The 24513-nt window shown below is 35.2% G+C and overlaps 2 protein-coding genes across 2 annotated transcripts; one reads left to right on the top strand and one right to left on the bottom strand.

Annotated features, from left to right (window-relative positions):
- Positions 1-6665: 6665 nt before the first annotated feature.
- Positions 6666-14711, top strand: LOC111279643 (Protein kinase superfamily protein). Its single transcript, XM_089756062.1, is given in 9 exon segments — positions 6666-6756; positions 6943-7199; positions 7288-7384; positions 7387-7413; positions 7858-8131; positions 8475-8607; positions 8695-8734; positions 14046-14098; positions 14333-14711. Coding segments are annotated over 9 exon segments (1116 nt in total). The 3' UTR covers positions 14477-14711.
- A 125-nt stretch (positions 14712-14836) lies between these two features.
- GPK1 (glyoxysomal protein kinase 1) lies at positions 14837-19001 on the bottom strand. The gene is made up of 7 exons (XM_022867281.2): positions 17721-19001; positions 17511-17615; positions 17198-17320; positions 16943-17113; positions 16609-16738; positions 16073-16285; positions 14837-15838 (listed from the first exon to the last, which is right to left on the bottom strand). The coding sequence occupies exons 1-7, from the start codon at positions 18344-18346 to the stop codon at positions 15740-15742; spliced, it is 1467 nt and encodes a 488-aa protein (XP_022723016.1). The 5' UTR covers positions 18347-19001; the 3' UTR covers positions 14837-15739.
- Between the last annotated feature and the right edge of the window lie 5512 nt (positions 19002-24513).

The raw sequence follows: 24513 nt of genomic DNA, 5'->3' as shown, positions 1-24513 counted from the left end.
TTTGTGACTTTAAAAAAGAAGCACAGCACTCGCTGTGAGTGAACCAAATTAAAAATAACAATAATATTTTGTACACTGCATTCTGCAGAATAGAATAGGGACAGTCTTAAGCTGAAGCGCAAAGAGTACCCTTCACTGCAGCTCTGCTCAATTTCTCATGCCTCATGCAAATTAAGTAAATAAATAAAATAGCAATGCAAACTGAATTCGGCCAACAACTTTTGGTGCTTTGTCTGCCTTTTATCAGTGTCCAACAATCATTAGGACGAGTATTATCATAATATACATATATATATATATATATACTTGTCTAGTACAATCATTTATTTAAAGGTGCTGCAGTGGGGACCTGTGAACCATTGTATTTGGGGCCAAGTCACAGGTTCTTGATCCATCAATTGCCGAGTGATGTAAAAAAAAAATGAAAAAGAAAACAAAAGCACCTCAAATTCTTTATGGAAACGGAAGGAAAGCCATTAAAATGGAGAATCAAGCGTGGATTGGAGACCCACCAAGTAACCATATGGTACGTTAACTGAACAAATGCACCAACAGTAGCTAATAGTATTAGTGATTGATTCTCATTTTGCCTTTGCGACATTGCATAGAGAAGCCTTATCCTATATAGCCCCAGCCCTAGAAGAGCCTCCCTCTCTCTCTATCTCTCTCTGTGCCTTGAAAGATTTGTTTCTTTTTTCTTCATCCTCTTTTCCCTTTTTCCTTTTCTTTACAATGTATCAAATCAAAAGAAAGAACAAAGACAGCTCCCCCCCCCCCCCCCCACCATCATGTGAATGCAAGAAAGAAAGGGAAGTATTTAGAAAATTAATTGAAGAAAACAAAGTGGTAAATGCAAAGTTGTCCCTTTCAAAATGAAAAATGTTAGAACGTCATTTAATTTTTTGTTGTAAAAGAAAAGTAATTGAAGGAAATGGAGGATAGGGAAACGAGGCATCCTTATAATTCCTTCACTTCAATAATCTTTCAAACACGCAACATACACTATTGGGATGGATTGGGACCCCATATCTGTTGAAAAATGAGAACCATATATAATTTCTACTTGAACTTGTATATGATAATACCTAACCTAGGCAAAAATTTCACCTTTAAGGGTGTCAGAGTCTTAGAGTGAGGTCACTCCTATGAGAATAGGTTTAACTTTAAGAACACGATGTGCATTTATACATATTTTAAAGAGATTAATAAATTACAATTGCATACTTATGTAATATATATATATATATATATAAAAACATACATACATATATATTTACTATTATCTAGTGTAGCAGCATAGCATAGTCCAGTTAAGTTTCAGTACATAACTAAAGATGATTAAACTCAAACATTGATTGAAGTGTAAGCAAATGAGGTTTCGATAAATTATTTATGAACATATTTTATTTTTATTTATTTATTAAATTTAATAAATTATCATAAATATTATTTATATATTTATTTATTAAACGAATCGAATATAAATATAAATAATTGTTTATTTATTTATATTTATTAATAAATTCATTTATAATTTATTTAAATTTTATTTATTTATTATTTGTTTATAATAATATTAATAAAATTATATTTTATCTTTTATCTTAATTTTATTTTAAATTTTGTTTATATTTGTTTGAGTTAGTTTATGTTCATTTAAAATTTATTTGTTTAAATTTATCTGATTATAATTTATTTATTGTTCATAAATGTATTTATTTATATATGTTCATAAATATGTTTATTAAATTTTTATGAATGAATTCGTTTAACTTAATTAAATAAATACAAATAAAATATAAATAATTTATTATTTAAATGAATAAAATATAAATAAATAAAATAATTTTTTTAACAAACATAATCAAATATGAATATATTTAAAAATAAAAAAAAATACAAATATATATTTATTCGTTTATATTCAATTCGTTTACAATCATAAATATTACTACAACTAGCTTTTCAAAAAGAAAAAAAAAAAAAAAAGAATATGAGGGTCTCTCCACTCTGAGTCCTGAGTCGCAAAATCAGAAAAGTGAATAAAATCTTGCCTTTTTTTGTAGTGTATCCATTATCCATCCAGATCAAGGGGTAAATAAAGGAAAGCCGTTTGATTTTACCTAGATTTTTGTTATCAAAATCGAAAGGGTGTGATCGGGGTTGGTCATGAATCACGATGTTATGTTTTGTAAGATAGAGGTTGGGTTGAGTCGGTATCCTTGTACCTTTCACTTTTTTTTCAATCAAATCGCTCGAAGTTGTGCTAGTTCTACTATATTCATTCATATCATATCATATATCATATATCATATATCAGATATCATATACGAACATGATGATTGATGATGACTATGGTAGTAGTAGTATTTTGTATTAATAATAATAATATAAAACCCAGAATTGAAAGTCAAAGAACAGAAAGAGAGAGAGAGAGTTACAAAAGTCACGGCAAGTAGACAAGGACAGACCAACAGCCACTGTCTCGACCAACGGCCCTCGCGTCAAGTTTCGCATCACTCACTTGACAAGACCAAGTGCTTGCATTTGTTTTTCTTTCTTACTGTTATTATCTTATAACTGTATATCCACTCCTCCTGCGCCTCTCTGTACCATAACAGCCTTCTTCATCCTCTCTCTCTTTTCCACAAAATAAATAATAATATACTGGATCAGTAATAATTCACTAGTATATTTATTTGTTAATGAACAAAAAATAAATATATACAGGTTCAATAAATCTAATCTAAACTCCGTTTTAAGTCGCAAACTAAGACCAACGCTCACAACACACATACTAGACGCAGTGGCTCAGGCTGACTTTCAAGTTTTATTACCTATACAGCTATACCAATACTAATAGAGGGACTTCTTTTTCTTTTTCCTTTTCTTTTTTGTGTTTAATTCTTCTTTCTCAAACTGACTTTTTGTTTCTTTAGTTCTTTTAGTTATGTTTGTTTATATATTTTATCAATTTTCTCCCTTCTCTCCTATTTGCTGTTTAGAGGAATAAAAAAAATTGTGATATATACCATATAAATTTGATGCTTGATGAGAGCAAGAGGGTCATGTTATTAAACAAGTTTTTGTCATTTTATATAAATTTTATTGATTGATCATTAAATCATGGTCACGATATTTTTCTTGTAATGGACTTGTGTTTCTGAAAATATTGTTAGAAAAAAAAAAGATAATAGAAATAATAACAAAAAATTTTGGTTTCAACACATGAAAAATACTATCGTAAAAGCAATTGTACTTCTAAGATATAATAAAATCTTAAAACTCTTCAAATAGAATTAGTAAATATAATTATATTGAAATATCTATTTTATAATGGATGAACAAATATAAAATTTTATTCAAATGGTTATCATATTTTGTATAATTATAATTTTTATAAATAATAATTTATTTATATTTAAATAGTTATGACCATTTGTCATATGATAATTATTTCTCTTCAAACATAATTATTTAAAATATAAATAAAATTAATACAAAAATTTAATTTTATTCATCAATAATTAAAATTTTTTATCTAATATGTGATGCATCACATTCTAAATTATCAACAATCTTTCATTAGTTTGAAATGTGAGTGCTTAATTTTTTAACATTTCATACAAATAAGTATTTCTTGATTTAAACATTCAATTAATGTATATGCTTTAGAATTCTAATGAAGTTAATAATGTTCACAATTAAACCTTAACTTTTAGTGTTAGAATTGAAGATATAACACATATAATAGTTATTTATTATTTTGTCAAAAGTTTATTACCTCTTTAGCATTATTATTACCATACGCTTATCCTATTCATAAATATTTATAAGAATGACCTCAAATCTTCTTGTTAAAGCGACACCACTTCTATATTTATATAGGTAGAGTTTCTATTATGTCTCTATTTTTTAAACATTTAAATAATAAACTCCATTAAGAGTATAAAAAACATATCATTTTTACGCAATAGATCATACTAGTTTTTCAAATTTGAATGAATTTTATTAGTACTTAATAGACACGTAACAATAACTTATTTTTACCCATTAAACTTTGTAATTAAAGGTTAATAATTCAAAGTTGGGTTCCCATTATTGGTGCCTAATAATAAATGTTTAAATTCATTTTACTTGTAGTGGTACTAATCAAATATCTTAAAATTCATTTTTTTTTATGATAATTACCTCCTCTTAAAATTAAATTTATAATATAATCAATTCAAAGTAGTATGTCTAAATTTTTCATTTTGCATATCTTTTATATGTTTTAGATATTGTTGTTTCGTTCTTGTCATTTTAAGAAATAGATGGTATTGGTTGTGGCAAAAATTCTATACTCATTAATATAAATTTTCAACCATTCTATTTTTACATTTTTATCTATTTTAGTACAATTATTCTTTTAATACAATTGGATAAACTTAATGAATAAATCAAGCTATTTTAGTCTCTTTTAGATATTTAAAAACTTTTTATGATTTTACTTTAATAAGTTGTACTAAGCTTATTATTAGCTTGTATAATTTGCTCAAAAATTATACTAAAATCTTACAATACTATGGTGGTAATTTTTATTTTTTTTTATTTTTTCACCCCAACCATATGCAAAATTGTATTATTTTATTAAAGAATGTCCAATTCATTTATCAATATATCATATATACTTAATCAAGTTGTCATTTTTTTTTCATTATTTGGTTGTTGTTTTTGTTTAAATAAAAGGCCTCCAAATCCACCTTTAGTGAAAGATAGCTAGTAAATATTTTATATCTTAATATTTTTTTTTCATAAAAACTATTTTAACTCAATGTAAGAGTATGCATTAATAAATATGATGCCAAATATAATCACTCTTAAAATTAGTAAACTCATACTTCCAATAGTTTCCTTTTGAGACTTTCATTCTAACTCTTGGATATTTAAAAATTATTTGATCGTGAACAGTTAAAATTTCACATATAACCATACAATACTATAAATTTTGTGTCCAAATTATAAAATACATAAAATTTTTTCACCCAACAAATAGAAAGCATTTTAACTAATTATTAAAATTCATATAATTTCTCTATTGAATTAAAGTTATCTTAAATAATATGTTTATTTCTTATCGAAATAATATTATATAAATCAAATAATATGAATCATACATTATTCTCTTGTCAATAAAATGCACTCGTGGAATATGGACCATAATATGATTTTATGATAAGAACATATATACTTGCTTTTTTTTTTTTTCATGAAAAGATTTATAAATACACAATTTCTTTTATGCCTTAAAATAATTCTTGAAAAATTTTATCATTTTGATTTGATAATTATGGTCTTAGCAAAATATAACAAGACTATAAAAGATTTATAATCAAAACTAGTAAGTACTCCATTTCTATTTTATGCTCATGACTATTCAATACTATAATCAAGAAAATTCATATATAACATATCATAAAATCATGAATCATAAATTAAATAATTTAATTCAAATCAAAAGATTAAAAGAATAGTCAATAAATAAAGCAAAATTCAATGAGACTCAATGTCTTTTATGAATTATTAATCATCAATTCTTTTAGTAGAATATAAAAACTAGAAAAAAAAAATAAGAAACTTATCTTATATTTTATTTTACCAAGAAACTATTCTAACTGATTAAAGTTTTCCATGCTTATTTCAAAAATCAATTTTGGTTTTGAAACCTCAAAACTCTATGATATAATAAAAACTCAAAACTCTCAAAGCAGAAGTAGTAAAAATGATTATGCTGAAAGATATGTTTATAATAAATGAACAAACATAGATTTTTGTTCAAATGATTATTCTTTTTTATATAATAATGATATTTATGAATAATAATTTATTTATATTCAAATAATTATGATCATTTGTCATATAATAATTATTTTTTTAAAATATAATTATTTAAAATATAAATAAAATTAATATAAAAAATTAATTTTATTCATCAATAATTAAAATTTTCTATCTTATATAAGATGTATCACATTTTAAACTATCAACAAATATACTATTGATATGTTCGTTTATCGTATACAATCACATTCACCCTTTCATAAAAGGAGTTACTTTAACGGAAAAACCACCCATCATAGCAAATATTTGGGAAGAGTTCATTCATTTTAATTAAAATTGTGGACAACTGGATGAAAATTTGGTAATGCATGAGAATCCCTTCCCTGTTTCTTTCTTCTGGAGATTCGTCTGAGAATATTAAGTGCCATTTTATATCTGATTATGAATGCATTGGTTAGCATTGGTAAGGCTATTGATAAAGAGAAAGTAGGCAAGGGTAGTTGCAACTCAAACCATACCAAATCCTGAGAGATCAACATTTGCAGTGGATGCTGAATTTGCTTGCCAGACCAGACCACCATTGGTATTTAATATACATAATCTGTAAAATGCTCATATGTTTCATCCTCCTCTGCCTTTATTTCATTACTTATGATATTTTCACTACATTATTTTTTCTTTTTCAAGAATTCCTTTAGCTAATAGTATAGCACTCTAGCCATTTGGAATTTATACTGCTATTTTTTTGGTGCGATTTAATTTTATTTTAAGGGAATCATATTAAATGTGCAATCTCAAGTCTCATTTTTTCTTACGCATTGAATGAGATTGCCAGGAGAAACAACATGCGTTGCTTCAGCTGTTGTGAAGAAGATGATATCCATAAAGCTTCTGAAAATGGGCCCTTCATGGCAAATAACCCTTTTACATTCTCAAGTTCTCTTTCTATCTCTTTTTAATTTTGTGTTAGGTCATCTTACTCCTAAAGTTTCACGCTTAACTAGCATCTTTGTCTCAAATACGCCTTTTTTTTTTTTTTCATGTTTTTCCTCCTTTAAATTTAATAGCATGATTAACATCCTGTTGGTTAGCATGAAACTAATTAAGCAGGTGCTCATGTAGCAAATACCGGAGGATATCAAGCAAGAGCAGCTGTAACAAGCAGGGATACACAGCCTGTTAATACTTTTCAACCTATTGCCATCCCTGCCATCCCAGTGGATGAGCTAAAGTAAATGACTGATGATTTTGGTACAAAATCATTAATTGGTGAGGGCTTTTACGGAAGAGTATATTATGGCATTCTAAAGAGTGGGAAGGCTGCAGCCATCAAAAAGTTGGACTCCAGTAAGCAGCCAGACCAAGAATTCCTAGCGCAGGTTGGGCCTAACAAAATTTCATTGTATAAAACACTGACAAGTATCACAGAATGTGCAACTTCCTTTCTCAAATCACATAACTTGAAAGGTCTTCATGGTGTCAAAATTAAAACATGATGACGTTGTTGATCTTGTTGGTTACTGTATTGGTGGCTCTCTTCGTGTCCTGGCCTATGAATATGCCTGTATGGATCTCTCCATGCCATGCTTCATGGTAAGTAACTTTGTATCAGTTACCCTGCTCCTGTATAGTTAGGACTCTTATCTAGATTGACCTATATTCATCCATTAATTATAGCTTTGACTGAGTGCTTAATTTAATCTGTTTCATTTTTTCTGGCATCACAAAGATTTATATGCAGGAACGTACGTATAGTGATTTTATTGCATGAATCAAGTGTTTGAAAATTTTATATGTAGAGAAGCCAAAATGCCTAATGTGTTGCAATTGATTTAGCAGATGACATCGGAGGTTCTCTTCTGCTTAGAGTGACTACTGAACATTATGGACTGTATGCATTGACATTTGAGTAGATTTAGAGTAGTGTTTCTATGACAAAAGAAGGCTTGATTTCTTTTCAGTTTTATCAATAACGAGTTAACTATCCTTGGTTCTACGGTGGAGTAATACAATTATGCAATTTGTGAACATATATAGGAAAGAAAGATGTGAAAGGAGCACAGCCAGGTTCTGTTTTATCTTGGCCAGAGAGAGTCAAAATTGCTGTTGGAGCAGCAAAAGGCCTTGAATATTTGCACGAAAAGGCACAGCCTCCTATAATCCACCGTGGCGTTAAGTCCACCAATTTACTTCTTTTTGAAGATAATGTTGCTAAGATTGCTGATTTTGATTTGTCAAATCAAGGCCCTGATACGACAACTCGTCTGAATTCTACACGGGTTCTTGGAACCTTTGGTTATCATGCTCCAGAGTAAGTTGCTCCTTGACTCTTCAAACTTTTTCAAGTTAGTGACCATAAATAAGGCAGCATTTGGTTCTTACCACCTAAGAACGGCCAGTGCATCCATCCAGATCATCTCGTTAATCAGTTTACTTCTTGCTAAATAAGAGTAATGGATCAGTTTAATCGTATAGCTGCAAAGAACATAGCTAGAAAGAAAAAATCAATAGGAAGTTAAAACTTTCATTTCAACTTTGGTATATATATACATGTCCTCTGATCTCTTTTAGTTGCTCTTTGTCTAAATATAAACCAACCACATACACGACAGTCGGACACTGATCTAATTTCTATTTGTGATTTTGAATGGCAGATTTGCAATGACTGGAACGCTTAGGTCTAAGAGTGATGTCTACAGCTTTGGTATCATCCTTCTGGAGCTCTTAACTGGACGTAAACCTGTTGATCTCACACTGCCACGTGAGCAGCAGAGTCTTGTGATATGGGTACTGCTACTTTATAATTCATATTCATCTTATCTTCAGACTAGTAACTGATCCTAATTATCCTATTTGCATTCTGGACGGCATTAGGCAACTCCAAAACTACGTGATGAAGCTGTGTGTTGATGCTGTTAGGAAAATGGGGTCCAGTCCCATGTAAGTGGTTTTGGATCAAGTAAAGGCCATGGGCCTTGATCTTTTATTTTACACAGAACCCTAGCTACTTAATAAAAAAGAGGTGGGGTTGTTTAAGGTGTGTGTCGACAACCAAGCAGAGAAAGAAGAAAAGTCAGGAAAAGTAGAGAGAGAAAAAGGAGAAGGGAGAGTTGGTTAAACGGAAGTCGATCCGTGGTCCGAATGAGTTGGAACATTGTCAGGAGGTTTATGATTCAGAGTTATATATTCTGAACGGTGAAGATCGGGTTTGAAGCTCTCTAGGAACAAATCTATGGTGTATTTGTTGAGTCACTTATTTGGTGAGATTTCTCCAATTATTTCTCTAGTTGTTGATTAGCTCTAGTTTTAGCTAGAGAAGAACTTTGTATAACTATTATTTGATAGTGAAGATTTTTCTGGTGGCCCGTGGTTTATCCCTCTACACTAGAGGGTTTTTCACGTAAATCTTGGTGTGCTTTATTTTTCCTGCGCATTTGATTATTGATTGTTGTCTATTGCTTCTGTATTGTTGTGATTATTGCTTCAGGCGCAACAAGTGGTATCAGAGCGAGAGTTATTTTGAGACATCGATACAGAAGCAACCCAGGATAGAAGTAAATTCTGTTTGAGATCATGGAGGGTGATACAGGTTCCATGATAAAATTGACAGCATCAAATTATTCAATTTGGAAGCCTATGATGGAGGATCATCTATACTGCAAAGATTTGTATGAGCCAGTATTGGGTGATTCGGCTAAACCAGCAAATATGAAAGATGAAAGCTGGAAGAAGCTAGGTAGAAAGACGCTGGCTACAATCAGAAAATGGGTTGATATCAGCGTGTTTCATCATGTAGCGCAAGAATCAGATGCTCACATTGTTTGGGAAAAATTGACAGCATTGTACGAGAGAAAAATAGGTATGAATAAAGTTATGCTTGTTAAAAAGATTGTAACTTTACAGTACAGGGATAGACGATCTGTTACAGAGCACTTGAGTGATTTTCAAGATATATTTAATCGGATGACTACTATAGAACTTAAGATGGATGATGAAATGAAGGCATTATTTCTTTTGGGTTCATTGCCAGACAGCTGGAATACTCTAGTTGTGACTGTTCTTAATTCAGCTCCTGATTATAAGGTGACATTGGGGATGGTAAAGGACAGTATGCTTAATGAAGAAGCGAGGCGAAAAGATGTAGACCCTGGGAATCAAGCTCTGGTCACAAAGAACAGAGGTAGAAACATCGACAGAGGTCAGGACTCAAAAGGCCGTGGTAAGTCTAAACATAGATCCAAGTCTAGAGGTAAAGTGAAGTGTTTCCATTGTGGTAAGGCGGGTCATATAAAACGAAACTGTAGAATCTTGAAGCAAGAGCGAAAAGATGAAAAAGGGAAGAGTTCAGATGATGGCAATGTTGCAGCAGTGAATTCAGATAGTGATTCAGTTACTTTGATTTGTATACATGGTGATTGTAATCATGTTAGTGATCCCGGCATTGAGTGGATAGTTGACACAGGAGCGACATATCATTGTGTTCCTAAGAGAGAGTTGTTTACAACTTACAAACCAGGAGACTTTGGTTGTACCAAGATGAGAAACAAGAGTGTGTCGTAGATTGTTGGGATTGGTGATATTGTTGTACAAACTAGTACAGGCTGCATGTTGACTTTGAGGGATGTCAGACACATTCCAGATATGAGAATGAACTTGCTTGCTATTAATGTCCTTGATAAGGAGGGATATGAAAGCCGACAAAAGAATGGACAGTGAAAGCTTCTCAAAGGATTTATGATAGTTGCAAGGGGAAAACTATGCTGCACAATGTATAAGACATGGATGCAATTGAACGGTAACCAGGTAAATACCGTTGAAAATGATGCTTCAGCAAACTTGTGGCACAGGAGGCTGGCACACATGAGTGAAAAAGGGTTACAGGTTTTGGCAAGGCACTCTCTCATTCCCTTGACCAAAGGTATGTCTTTCGATTCATGTGATTATTATTTGTTTGGTAAGCATCATAGAGTTTCTTTTCGTAAAAGTTCTCAGAGAAAAAAAATAGATTGGAATTAATTTATTCTGACGTATGTGGTCCCATTGAGGTTGAGTCATTAGGTGGTAGCAGATATTTTGTTACTTTTATTGATGATGCTTCACGTAAGACTTGGGTGTATATGTTGAAATACAAAAGTCAGGTACTGCAATATTTTTAAAAATTTCATGTCATGGTTGAAAGGATGACAGGGTTACCCTTGAAGTGTATTCGAACTGATAATGGTGGGGAATACACATCTAAAGGCTTTGAAGAGTATTGCTCAAAGCATGGGATCGGGCATGAGAGGACAGAACCTGGAACACCGCAGCATAATGGTATAACTGAAAGAATGAATCGCACCATTGTGGAAAAAGTCAGATGTATGTTGAGGATGGCAAAATTACCAAAGCCATTCTGGGGTGAAGCAGTCAACACAGCTTGTTATTTACTTAACAGGTCATCATCAGTTTCTTTGGGCTTTGACATTCCAGAAAGAGTGTGGACAGGGAAAGATGCTTCATACTCTCACTTGAAAGTTTTTGGGTGTAAAGCATTCATGCATGTACCAAAAGAGCAGAGGTCAAAGCTTGATAGTAAAGCTACACAGTGTGTGTTTGTAGGATATGGTGATGAGGAATTTGGCTACAGGGTATGGGATCCAGTAAAGAGAAAGACAGTCAGAAACAGAGATGTGGTCTTTCATGAAAAAGAAACCATAGCAGACCTTAAGAAAAATGAGAAGACTACACGAGTTACTATTGAATGTGATGTTTCAACATCGACAGGGATTTCACAAGAAAGAGCCACAGATGGTGAAAATGAGCCAGAAACAGAACTTGGGGATATGAATGAGCCAGCCATAGTTGGTGATGAGCCAGATGCTATTAGTTTTGAGCAAGGGGAGCAATCCTCTCTACCTGAGAGTGTTGAGCAGGGGGAGCTACCTTCGACATCAAGTGAAGTAGAGTCTCAGCTCAGGAGATCTACTAGAGAGCGCAGGCCATCTACCAAGTATCCAAGTTCAGATTTTATTTTAGTTACCAGTGAAGGGGAGCCAGAAAGCTTTCAAGATATGCAGGCTACTCCGGATAGAGAGTACTGGTTAAAAGCAATGAAAGAAGAGATGGAGTCATTGCGAAAGAATGGTACTTATGATCTTGTTAAACTTCCAACAGGGAAAAGGCCATTAAAGAATAAATGGGTGTTCAAGTTGAAAAAGGATGGTGACAAACTAGTGAGGTACAAAGCTCGATTGGTAGTAAAAGGTTTTTCTCAGAAACCAGGCATCGATTTTGATGAGATTTTTGCTCCAGTTATAAAAATAAGTTCTATTCGAGTGGTACTGGGATTGGCAGCTAGTTTGAATTTTGAGCTTGAGCAATTTGATGTTAAAACTGTATTTTTGCATGGTGATTTGCAGGAGGACATTTATATGAATCAGCCTGAGGGTTTTGAAGTGAAAGGGAAAGAGCACTTAGTTTGCAAATTGAAGAAAAGCTTGTATGGCTTGAAACAAGCTCCGCGACAGTGGTACAAGAAGTTTGATTCTTTTATGGTGAGTCATAGCTATAAAAGAACAGTAGCGGATTCTTATGTGTATATTAAACAATTCCCTAATGGTAACTTCATTATCCTATTATTATATGTTGATGATATGTTGATTGTAGGACAAGATGCTAGTATGGTTTGCAGGTTGAAAGAACAATTGTCTAAGTCCTTTGATATGAAAGATTTAGGTCCAGCAAAGCAGATTCTTGGTATGGACATTATTCGAGATAGGAGAGCTGAAAAGCTGTGGTTATCACAGGAAAAGTATGTTGAACGAGTGCTTGGTAGATTCAACATGCAACATGCTAAATCAGTTAGCAGTTCACTTGCCAACAATTTTCATCTAAGTAAGAAATCTTGTCCAGTGTCTAAGGAAAAGCAACTAGCTATGTCTAGTATTCCTTATTCTTCTGCAGTCGGTTCTTTAATGTATCTTATGGTTTGTACAAGGCCTGACATTGCTCATGCAGTTGGTGTAGTGAGCAGATTTCTTTCTAATCCAGGGAAGGTTCACTGGGAAGCAGTAAAATGGATTTTTAGATATTTGAGGGGTACCTCAAAAATGTGTTTGACTTATGGAGTTTCACAACCAATTCTAGAAGGGTTTACTGATGCTGACATGGCAGGCGATCTTGATGGTAGGAAATCTACTTCAGGGTATTTGTTCACTTTTGCAGGAGGAGCTGTATCTTGGCAGTCTAAGTTACAGAAGTGTGTTGCTTTGTCAACTACAGAAGCTAAGTATATTGCAGCAACTGAAGCATGTAAAGAAATGTTTTGGATGAAACGTTTTCTTTTTGAATTGGGGTTGAATCAGAAAGAGTATGTGATATTTTGTGATAGCCAGAGTGCTTTAGATTTGAGTAAGAATACCATGTACCATGCTAGAACAAAGCACATTGATGTTAGATATCATTGGTTACGTTCAGTGATTGAAGAACAGCAGATGCTATTGAAGAAAGTCCATACTGATAAAAATGTGGCAGATATGTTGACTAAGATACTTCCCAGGGAAAAGCTTGAGCTTTGCAGTAACTTGGCCGGAATGAGTTCCCTGGCCAAGGTAAGTTCCAAATGAAATTGCTATGGTGATGAATCTCCTTCTAATGGGACTGGAGGGGGAGATTGTTAGGAAAATGGGGTCCAGTCCCATGTAAGTGGTTTTGGACTAAGTAAAGGCCATGGGCCTTGATCTTTTATTTTACACAGAGCCCTAGCTACTTAATAAAAAAGAGGTGGGGTTGTTTAAGGTGTGTGTCGACAACCAAGCAGAGAAAGAAGAAAAGCCAGGAAAAACAGAGAGAGAAAAAGGAGAAGGGAGAGTTGGTTAAACGGAAATCGATCCGTGGTCCGATTGAGTTGGAACCTTGTCAGGAGGTTTATGATTCAGAGTTATATATTCTGAATGGTGAAGATCGGGTTTGAAGCTCTCTAGGAACAAATCTATGGTGTATTTGTTGAGTCACTTATTTGGTGAGATTTCTCCAATTGTTTCTCTAGTTGTTGATTAGCTCTAGTTTTAGCTAGAGAAGAACTTTGTTAACTATTATTTGATAGTGAAGATTTTTCTGGTGGCCCGTGGTTTTTCCCTCTACACTGGAGGGTTTTTCACGTAAATCTTGGTGTGCTTTATTTTTCCTGCGCATTTGATTATTGATTGTTGTCTATTGCTTCTATATTGTTGTGATTATTGCTTCAGGCGCAACAGATGCTACACTTAAATGAGAATACCCTCCCAAAACAGCTGCAAAGGTATTGAATTTCATGGAGGTGATATCTATCTTGGGACGGAATTGTTTGCTTTAACCTTGTCAAGTTGGTTTACATTTCCCAAAGCAACGTTATTTCTGTCATTTGCATTTCCCAAGTTGGTTTGCATTTTGCTGAATTAGAAAACAATAGGACCCGAAAGGCATCAGGCTTCCCGAGTTGATGGTGCTTCGCTTCCGAGTATTTGCCTTGTTGATAGTTGTTTGTTGGAAACAGCTTGCTGCTGTTGCTGCCTCGTGCGTGCAATATGAAGCTGATTTTCGACCTAATATCAGCATTGTAGTGAAAGCTCTTCAGCCTCTTTTGAATACTACTCGGCCAGCTTCTTACCACACCCACAGTGAAACGCAACATTCGTGAATTCATCCATGAGGCTGAAGATGATCCCTATTGGCTATATTACTGTAACAAATTGGAGACTAGTTGAAGTGGAAATCCGGTCACTGTGATTTGTATTGTAAACGAGTGTTTTAGATCATCTTTCATCTACCATCTTCAATCCCAATCATGTATATATGTATGTATAGACTTCTTCATTGGGCAAAATCCCACAAATTTAAATATTTAATCTGCCAAATAAAGTTCGTTTTTCAAAGGTTTGCAAAATGTGACTCTGTTTGTAGTAATAATAATTATTATAATAATTGAGTTCAAAAGACGGAAGTGAAGAGAAAGAGGAGACAAGGATCTCATCTAAACTCTGAGAACAGAGGGGATTGATAAGAGGCATCCTGATCCTGGTGTAGCACCGGACGTGGTGGAGGATTGCCTTACTAACCGTAATCTGTTGTTTTCAATCCTTTTGCTTGCTTTATCTTGTGTTAGATTGCACGCACTTATCGTTGCCCCTTCCCTGCAAATAACAATTATATCCAAATCCACATTACCACCTGCCTGTTGTTAAGCTACTCTTCCACCTGCAATTTCACATACAATACATTTCTGTTATTGTCCCTTCGCCAACGGAACAAAATTGTCTAGGTGTAACTCTGCCTCTGTTCAAGTCTGTAGATTGACCACAAACAAAAACTTGGGACCATAAAAAAAGGTTTTACGTCTGCGATTCCCATCCAAGCAACAGATTTTTGAATGATCATCTGCACATGGGAGGCGCAAACCCACTCCAGCACATGGACCCACAGGCGCAGCCAGCACCATGGTCTTAATTTTCAGCTTGAATTATTGCTACCTCAGCAGAAATATGGTTGTACCTGCTTTGTTTTTCAGCATGCGTAGAGTACGTTCTGTCACTAGACTCACATCAATAGTATTTTTCTTTTCATTTTCTGATCCGAGCTACAAAATTTCATAAAAGTGAACTATAAGACATAATCCAAATAACGGGGAAAAATGATTTAGAATCCATATAGACCTGCACAGAGAATCTAGAAGCAATGGTGCCCTTTCCAAACTCAAAACAAATCTTCTCTAGAATCTAGAAGTGGACATGTAATTCAAAGCTCCAAAAAAAAAAAAAAAAACGATTCCCTCAGTTGCCTTGCCTGCATCTGCTGTACATGTTCGATCTCAACTATAGGCCATTCCAAGGCATCAGAATATTAACAAATGTAAGGATGATGGTTGCCCTTGTTCTCAGCTTCTAAAACCATTTTGCTCCCCAGTCTAGGAGTGATGCCGCATTCTACTGTCCAATCTTGAATCTGGATCATCACTCTTTTCAGCATCTGAATTCACTTCCGGATTCCTTCTGCGTCTTCTATCCTGAAAATTTTGGCCAGGATACATTACAACTTTAAACTGGACATTCTCCCATCAGACAATTTATCTAAAAGCAAGAAGTTGCTATCCTCTAGCCTGCTACTTCCAGCATTCACTATTATCAGCTTTTTGTCAGAAATATAATGCAACTTCCAAAAGTTTTCTTTGACATATATTTTAAGTAACAACACAAAGCAATTTTGATTAACTGATAATTGAAAAGCATCAGAATCCAACCTCTCGAGGAAAAGGATACTCCTCTGATTCAAGCATGCGAACAACCTGACTCATCTTTGGTCTTTTATCAGCATCAGAATCAACGCATCTCAAAGCAGTCAAAAGAGCTCGTTTAAGAGAACTAGTTGATGGTCTAGTCTCAATGTGAGCATCAACTACTTCCTCCGAGCGTCTAAGTTGCACCATCATCTTTAGCCACTCAACCATATTTACCTGAGAACTCACAATACAACAGGGCATGTCAAAAGAACTTTATGTCAAGTGTGCTATGTCCTTAGTTGTTGGGTAGGAAGAACAAATAAACAAAAGCACGAGACATAAAATTAACATCCTGAAATAATCAAGGCTGCAACGGGCTTCAGAGTAATTCTAAGCCTATATAGTTCAGGTACATAGGAATTAAAGACTTAAAAAGCAAACATCTGTATGGTATAAGCACATGAATGATAAAGCATTTAAAACAAATAACTCAGGATAAGCACAGGACATAAAAGCCTTTTTACAACCTATGCTGATAAAGAAGTGTTCTTCAGTACCTCAGGCTGAGGGCGACCATAATCTACTGGGTATCTTCCAGTAATTGCTTCTAAGAGCACAATGCCAAAGCTATAAACATCACTCTTCTCATTCAGGAGGCCAGAGTTGGCATATTCTGGAGCAACATAACTGGAAAACCATGCAAACAGGAGAAAACGAGAATATTAACCAATGATATTTCTAGCTTCTTGAATAATACAACTCCTCATTCCTTAAGAGTAAAAAAAAAAAAAAAGTGAAAAAACAACGCTAAAGCTAAAAGGAGTATGAATGAACTAGTGAAAGTTGAAAAAGTCAAGGCAGTTGATTGTAAAGGAAGGGCATTATTCTCACCCAAATGTACCCATAACTCTGGTTGTGATATAACTTTTACCATCACCTAGCAATTTGGCCAAACCAAAATCAGATATCTTAGCATCAAAGTTGTCATCAATCAGTATATTACTTGATTTTATGTCTCTATGCACAACTTTTGGTTCAATAGCCTCATGCAAATAAGCCAACCTGCAACATTTAGTTTTGAGTAACAAATGAGATTAAAGCCAAGGTAAGCGTTAACAAGCAAGAGTTAGTTAAAGGCAGACTTACGCCTTGGCAGTGCCAAGAAGAATTTTTATGCGAGCCTCCCAAGTAAGATATCCCTTGTGACACATATCTCCCCGGAGCCATTGCTCCAAATTGCCATTGTTGACATATTCATAAACCAACAACCTGGATTTTATGGCAGAAAATTAAAAAAAAAAATCAGTAAATATCTCTTTCCTTTTCATGCCACAGATTATATGAACACTAACACCTACAGATTAACAATTCATCAACTATAACTTTCATACAGGGACAAAGTCACAAGCAGCCCCCTCAACTTTCCAAATTATATGGAGAACAATAAACAACATTGTACCTCTGTGTGCCCTCGATGCAGTACCCAAGAAGTCGAACTAAGTGTTTATGCCGCACATGACCAATGGCTTCAACTTCTACCCTGAAATCCTTATCAGCTTGTCCCCTAAAAAAACATAGAATCATTATCAGCTAACCTTACAAGCTATGGACAGCATAACACGAATAAAAGGATTAATCTTCCACAGAAATAAGCTTCTCTGCAACATACGGATTGTTAAGGAGCTTTTTGACAGCTACAGGGGTCCCATTAATCAGAAAGCCTCTATAAACAACTCCATATCCACCATCACCAATAATATTATCCTTTGAAAACCAGTTAGTTGCAAGGTGTAGGTCTCTCAGAGTGAACCAATGACCCCAACCCAGCTGCGAAAATTCAGGCAGGCCAGACAAAGGTGAAGAAGCAGTCAATGGATGTGAAGAAGGCCTGTATGTGGAAACTGACTCAGTGCCTCCCTCTTCTTTGGGCTGAGATCCTTTAACATCCTTCTCCAAATGATTAAAGGAACCTGACTGACCACTATCATCTCCATTATCTACATCAAACAAAACCTTCTCTGAATCTCTGTCACTGAATTTATTATTTAGAGTGTTCAGACAAGCATTGTTCGCTGAAACTTGATCAACTCTTATCTCTTTAATTTCCTCTGAAACATAAAGTGCTTGCCTTACAGGAAGCATGCCATTAGGCCTTCTGGATTTCTTTCGAAAACTAAGCCACAAAGATATGCCAAGGATAACTAAAAAAACCACTCCTAAGCCAATTACAATAAGTACCCACAACTGCAGACTGATATATGTTTTTGACAGAGTTCTGTTCAGATCAGACGCCATTTTCACCAACACCAAGATGCCCGAAAAATGTTTAACTAAAATAACTTAAAACCTCAATCTGTATCTAACAATCAAAAACTGCTAAATATTTTGCATTTGTTGAAAATATCAATTGATTTATGACAGTAAATATTCCAATCAAATCTCCCTTCTAATTACATAAGATACTAAAATGAATATATGTGCATAAAAAGAGAAAAGTGACTAATAAGTCTGAAAAAACCACGTCCAGTACACGTTAGCATATCGCATATTTCACAACAGTAAACAAATGCAGTGGGAAAGCAAATATAGAAAGATAAGGATCAACAGTGTGATAAGAAAAACAGACCTTGAACCACAATCAAGTTTCTAAAGAAGAAGCCAAAGACCCTTCAACAACATAGAGCAGCTAAAAGGAAAGCAAAGTGCTTTCTTTAAATCAAAGTATACCGCCTACCAAAACTTTTTCAAATAATAAAAAAATATCAAAATCAAATAGAAATAGGCATCACATTTCCAACAAATATCCTACATTTGACAAATCATCACACATAATGAAACATACAGACTGAACCAGATATCATATATCCAACGTAAAAAAAAAAAGAACTTCAGACACCATTTGACAGGATCAATCAAAAATCAAAACTTTGAGCATTAGATGCCAATAAACGCAAGAAGAGCAAATGAATCACAACAAACCTCGTTGAGACACGGCTGGTAAGAGGCAACAAGGAAAAAATAGCAAAGTTTAGGACTTTGGGTGTTTATAAAGAAGGAAGGAGTAAACCCCACAGGGAAGCACATTGAGAGGCTAGAAAACAGGATGTTGCATTGTCAAAAAGAAAGGATTTGTGTAGGGTTTGCATGTGTCTGGGTTGGGAGATTGGGTAATAAGAAGAGGAAGTGGAGTTGTCAGAGGCAGGTAATCAGGATAGACATGCCTTGCTTTAACAGTGAAAATGGAAGCAGCTTAACAACAATTGGAAGCTTTCTTTACTTTTCTTTTTTTAATTCATTATCTAATAGATCTGCATAGTCAAAAAAAAAAACGGAGTGGTATTTGATTGACCTTGTCCCTGTGTGCCCCAAACACCCTTGCTTTTATACTAAGATTTACCCTTTAATTCCTTATGGGGATCATGTTATTCATATCAATACAATAATTAAGGTGGATGTGTGAAGTGTCATCCATGTATGGACATGAATAAAAAGAATATTGAAGAATCAAGCATAGTCCCCACAAACACAAAAGATAAAAGTGGGTAGAAATTACAAAAGGTTGAAGAAGCATTCGAAAGGTAAGGTCCAGCAGCGGCCCCAAAAATGCTAGAACATAATATTGGTGTAATAATGAAACCTGTGGAGTAAAGGAATAATCATGTGGTTTATATTATTATATATGTCATTAGAAGCAACCTCCTCTCCAGCCAAAAAGAGCTGTGTCATCTTAGGACGACATTTCACAAAACCAACATTTGATATCTAATTTGATTGGGTTTGGCAGAATTAATCAAGAATTTTACTGCTGTATTAATATATTTCTATATAGAGAGAGAGACTTTCAAATAATAATGGCAGTGTTGAAGTGGTTCCAAGGACAAAATTGTTGTTGTAATCTTTGTCCAAGTAAGAATAAATAAATAGAAGTCCAAGTAAGAATAAATAAATAGAATTCTAATGTTTTGATAAACTACGTTAAGCACTTGTAACTAATGGGTCCATTATTGCAAAATTAACTGCATATTCCAAGCCAGCCAGACCCTCAAGGCCTACGTGTCAGACTGCTTCAGATATCAAATACAACATGGCATCAATTTATGAGCACGTTTTTCTATTACATTTGTTTTGCCACCTTTGGCTCTGGCTGATGAACCAGAATCGTTCATTTCAAAGCGTTTTGAATCTTCTTGCTCACTTCAAGGATCTGTTGTGTTGTGTCGATCAGACTTTTGTTATCTGGTTTGTGGTCCTTAATTTGAAAGGGTCTGTACAAACTTTAAAATTCAAAGGCTAGTACTTAGTTTTATTGTAAACGGCCATCCAATCCATTTAGCTATAGCTAGCCCAGGCCGAGAATTTTAGAAATGAAACAAAAAAAAAAAAGCTCTCCAAGATATCAGCTGTCCTACGTTTTAACAACAATATTGTAGCGTTTAAAACGTGTTTTAAGGGGTGATCATTTATAGTTTTTAATATAATCTAATGACAATGAATACGAGGAGCTTCAGGGAAAAGCAAGACATTTATCCTTGCTACATGCATGCTCCTGACTGCAGAACATTATACAAAATGTTTAATGTGTCTGAAAAATTAACAAGGTGCAGTCTTATCTTAAATGTTTTAGTAGTTTACATTTTAATTAATTTGTTCAATCTATGTGTTTGTGTTATAGGTTTCGACTTAAGACTCAAAATCCATACGATCTTAGATTTGGAATCACTTCTTTCTAGTCTAAGTCAACCTAAAACATAAGCGTGCGAGCACTAGAACAAAGGGAAAGACAAAATGCACAAGTTTGAAAGAAACAAAAGAACAAGAAAGTTATTGGAATATGCTCTATATTACTAAAGCAAAGGTGTGTATCATGATATACAAAAGAGGGTGGGGCAACCCTCTATTTATAGTTGAGGCTCCCGACTACACTTATGGTTAAATCTCTAGAATTAAGGAATTACAATCAATTAAGGATTACACAAAATTACATTAATACAGGATTCTGCTTTCTGATTTTTAAGGTCAACCAAATCCACCAAAAGACTCATGTTGATCTTTTGTGCTTCTAGAGGATATTGTTATGCACTTCCTCTCTTGGGCCCTCCTGGATGTGGTGCGGCCATCATGTGGGCCTGGCCTTGGCCGTACGGGTTGGCTTGCATGTTGTGCGGGCTGTCTGAACTTCTCTACAAACCCCCGTCAGTGCTCCTGGTGTGCGAGCCTTAACCTCTAGTTCTAATGCTGGTGCGCCTGATGTGCCCGGCGTGCCCGCCCAGGGCGTGACATTCTCCCCCACCTGATTGCGTAATGCCTTTGTTGTGTCCTCTGCATCGTACTGCTTGATTGGTCTCAAAACTGCCATAAGTCTCATGATGGTTCCTAGCTCACCTCACTATCTAAAAGTCCCTTCCAGTGCACTAAGTACTCCTATCTTGGTTGGTAGTTCTTCTGCCTCGCTTCCTGATAAGCTATGATGCTATGAACCTCCTTATCATACGAAGCCCTAGCTCTCATGGTGTACGCTTTGACTCTGCTCGTCCTGGATCTCTCTTATCCTCATGGAACAGCTTGAGCATGCTAACATGGAATATCGGGTGTACCTTTAGCTTGGGTGGCATATCCAGCTTATAAGCAACCTTGCCTACCCTTTTGACTATTCGAAAAGGTTCCTTATACTTTCAGACTAGGCTTTTGTGCAGCCTCATGTGACATATAATGGGATGCAGCTTCACCAACACCAACTCTTCTATTTGGAACTACACATCCCGCCTATTCTGGTCTGCCCATTTCTTCGACCTCTTTTTCGCCTTATGTAAACATACTTTAGCCAAGTCAGCTTGCTCCTGCCAAGCCTTGGCAAACTTATATGCTGTTGGATTCGACCTTGTATAACCTTCATCAATCGAACCTTATGTCAAAGGCTACTGACCTGTTACAATCTCAAATGGACTTTGGTTCGTTGCCTCTCTTCTTTGCAAGTTTTAAGAAAATTGGGTGACATCTAACAACTTTGGCCAGTCCCTTTACGTGGCACTCACATAGTGCCTGAAGTAGACTTTCAATAGCCCATTCGCACGCTCAGTTTACCCATCAGTCTACAGATGCATGCTAGTGGAAAATTTCAAGTCTGACCCCAATAGCTTGAGCAACTCAATCCAAAACCTGCCCATGAACCACCTGTCCCGATCACTAATAATGGCCCTCAGCACTCCCCAGTACTTCACCACATTCTTCAAGAACAATTGGGCTAGTTTCTTGGTTGGGCATTCATTGGTTACTGGAATGAAAATCTTATACTTGGAAAACCTGTCCACCATTACCATGATGTTTCCAAACCTTTTTGACCTAGGTAGATTAACTATAAAGTCCAGAATGACGTTTTTCCATGGTTGCTCTAGCACTGACAATGGCTTCAAGAGACCATCTGGTTTCTTGAGCTCTAACTTATCTTGTTGGCACACCAGACAAGTCTTCACATAGGCTTCTACATCTTTTTTCATGTGCGGCTAATAGTACCAGTCCTCTAGCAAAGCTAAGGTACGGCTCATCTTTGGGTGTCTAACGTACCTTAAAATCATGGCACTCGTGCATAACTTCCTTGCAGAGCTTTCTATGCTGTGACACAAATAGCTTACTGCCCCTGATGAACAATAAACCATCTTGCAACTAAAATCACCTAGTCTTACATTGCTAGGCATACTTCATGAGAGTCATGGTTGTAGGATCGTGCGTAAGCCCTTTCTTGATGCGTGGCACTAAAGACCCTTCTGGTTGGCTAATGGTAGCAAGATTCACCTTCTTGCTTAGGGCGTTAGCCACCATGTTTGTGTGCCCTGGCTTGTACTCCATCTGAAAATCAAATTTCGTAAGAAAATCTTACCATCTCGCCTGCTTAGGGGATAACTTCTTCTGTGATTAAAAGTAACTAGTCACCATATTATCCATCCTGACCATAAATCTTGACCCCAACAAGTAATGGCTGCACAAGCAGTGCACCATTGTAGTCATCTCCTTATCTTGGATTGTGTACTTGTACTTAGTCTCATTGAGCTTCCTGCTCTCAAACACGATAGAATGTTCCTTCTGCATCAACACACCCTCTATTGTGTAGTCCGATGCGTCTATATGCACCTTATATAGCTTGGCATGGTCTGGTAAGGTCAAGATTGGTTCCTCAGTCACAACCTACTTCAATCGATCAAAGACTTCCTGACACCCTACGCTCCATTCCTATACTTTCCTTTTCTTGAACAAGTAAGTTAATGGCGTGGCTATGGCTGAATAACCTTTGATGAAGCACTTGTAGTAGTTGACCAGCCTAAGGAATGACCTCAACTCAGTGACCTTGGCTGATGGTTCCCACTTTAGGATGGTACATACCTTACGTTCATCCATGTGAATCCTGCCACCTCCCATTATGTGGCCTAAGAACGGGATTTTTTATTGGGTAAATAAGCACTTCTCCCTCTTAACATACAGCTTGTGTACCTGTAACACCTTGAACACCTACCTCAAGTGGTCTATATGCTCTTTCAACATCTGGTCGTAAATCATGATGTCATCCAGATAAACCATAACAAAACGATCAAGAAACGATTGAAGTACTGAAGTACCTTGTTTATGATGGTGTAAAATGTTGCTAAAGCATTCGTGAGTTCGAATGGCATGATCAAGAACTCATACAAATCATATCGAGTGACACATGTTATTTTGAGCTCATCCCCCTCTATGATCCTGGCTTGGTAGTAGCTCGATCTCAAATCCAGCTTGGTGAACCACCTTGCACTCTCAAGTTAGTCAAATAAATCTGCAATGAGTGGGATAAGATACTTGTTCTTAATAATAAGATTGTTCAAAGCCCAGTAGTCTATGCACAACTGCAATGACCTATCATACTTACATTAAAATTGAACCAGAGCACCATATGGCGCATTTGATGGCCTAATGAAGCTAGCATCAATCAACGTTTTGAGCTACTTCCTTAACTTTTCCAACCCTGGTAGGGACATTCATAAGGGGCTCTAGCTGGTGGCTTGGCCTCGGGCACTAGCTCGATCTTATGGTCCACTTTTTTCTTAGATGGTAGGTTGCTAAGCAGCTTTACGGGTATCATATCGCTAAAAGACTTTAGCACCTTTAGCATCTTTAAAGGTGTCTCAGTCTTATTTTCCCTTGGCTTTTCATACTTCAGGGATGCCAAGAAGGCGTCTTCATCCTTGCTCACCACCTTGGTAAATTGAATGGCTGACACCACCTTAGACTCAATCTTGGACCCTTGCCTCAATGGTACAAGGCATTGGCACCATGCATCCAAAATGTAAATACAATTGGTAAAAAGCACAATGAGGGCATTAATTCGAATAAAAAAGTCTAACCCAATCACAAACTTATAGTCATCCAAAGGTATTACTTTAATAGTTTCCTTACCTTTTCAATCTTCAAGCTGTAACTCTACCATTTATGTAACT

The sequence above is a fragment of the Durio zibethinus genome, chromosome 27, assembly GCF_047325235.1.
Source record: "Durio zibethinus cultivar Kanyao isolate XHJ-2024 chromosome 27, ASM4732523v1, whole genome shotgun sequence".
NCBI lineage: Eukaryota > Viridiplantae > Streptophyta > Magnoliopsida > Malvales > Malvaceae > Durio > Durio zibethinus.
The sequence above is the reverse complement of the archived record's forward strand: the minus strand, read 5'-3'. Positions and strand labels throughout refer to the sequence as shown.

What these genes read in the sequence shown, in the direction of transcription:
- GPK1 (XM_022867281.2), bottom strand. Translation starts at nt 18,346, where the DNA reads ATGGCGTCTGATCTGAACAGAACTCTGTCAAAAACATATATCAGTCTG. An exon ending in AGAGTTATGGGTACATTTGG is followed by an intron (nt 16,739 to 16,942) that starts GTGAGAATAATG and finishes ATGGTTTTCCAG; the next exon opens with TTATGTTGCTCCAGAATATG. An exon ending in ATGGTCGCCCTCAGCCTGAG is followed by an intron (nt 16,286 to 16,608) that starts GTACTGAAGAAC and finishes GTGAGTTCTCAG; the next exon opens with GTAAATATGGTTGAGTGGCT.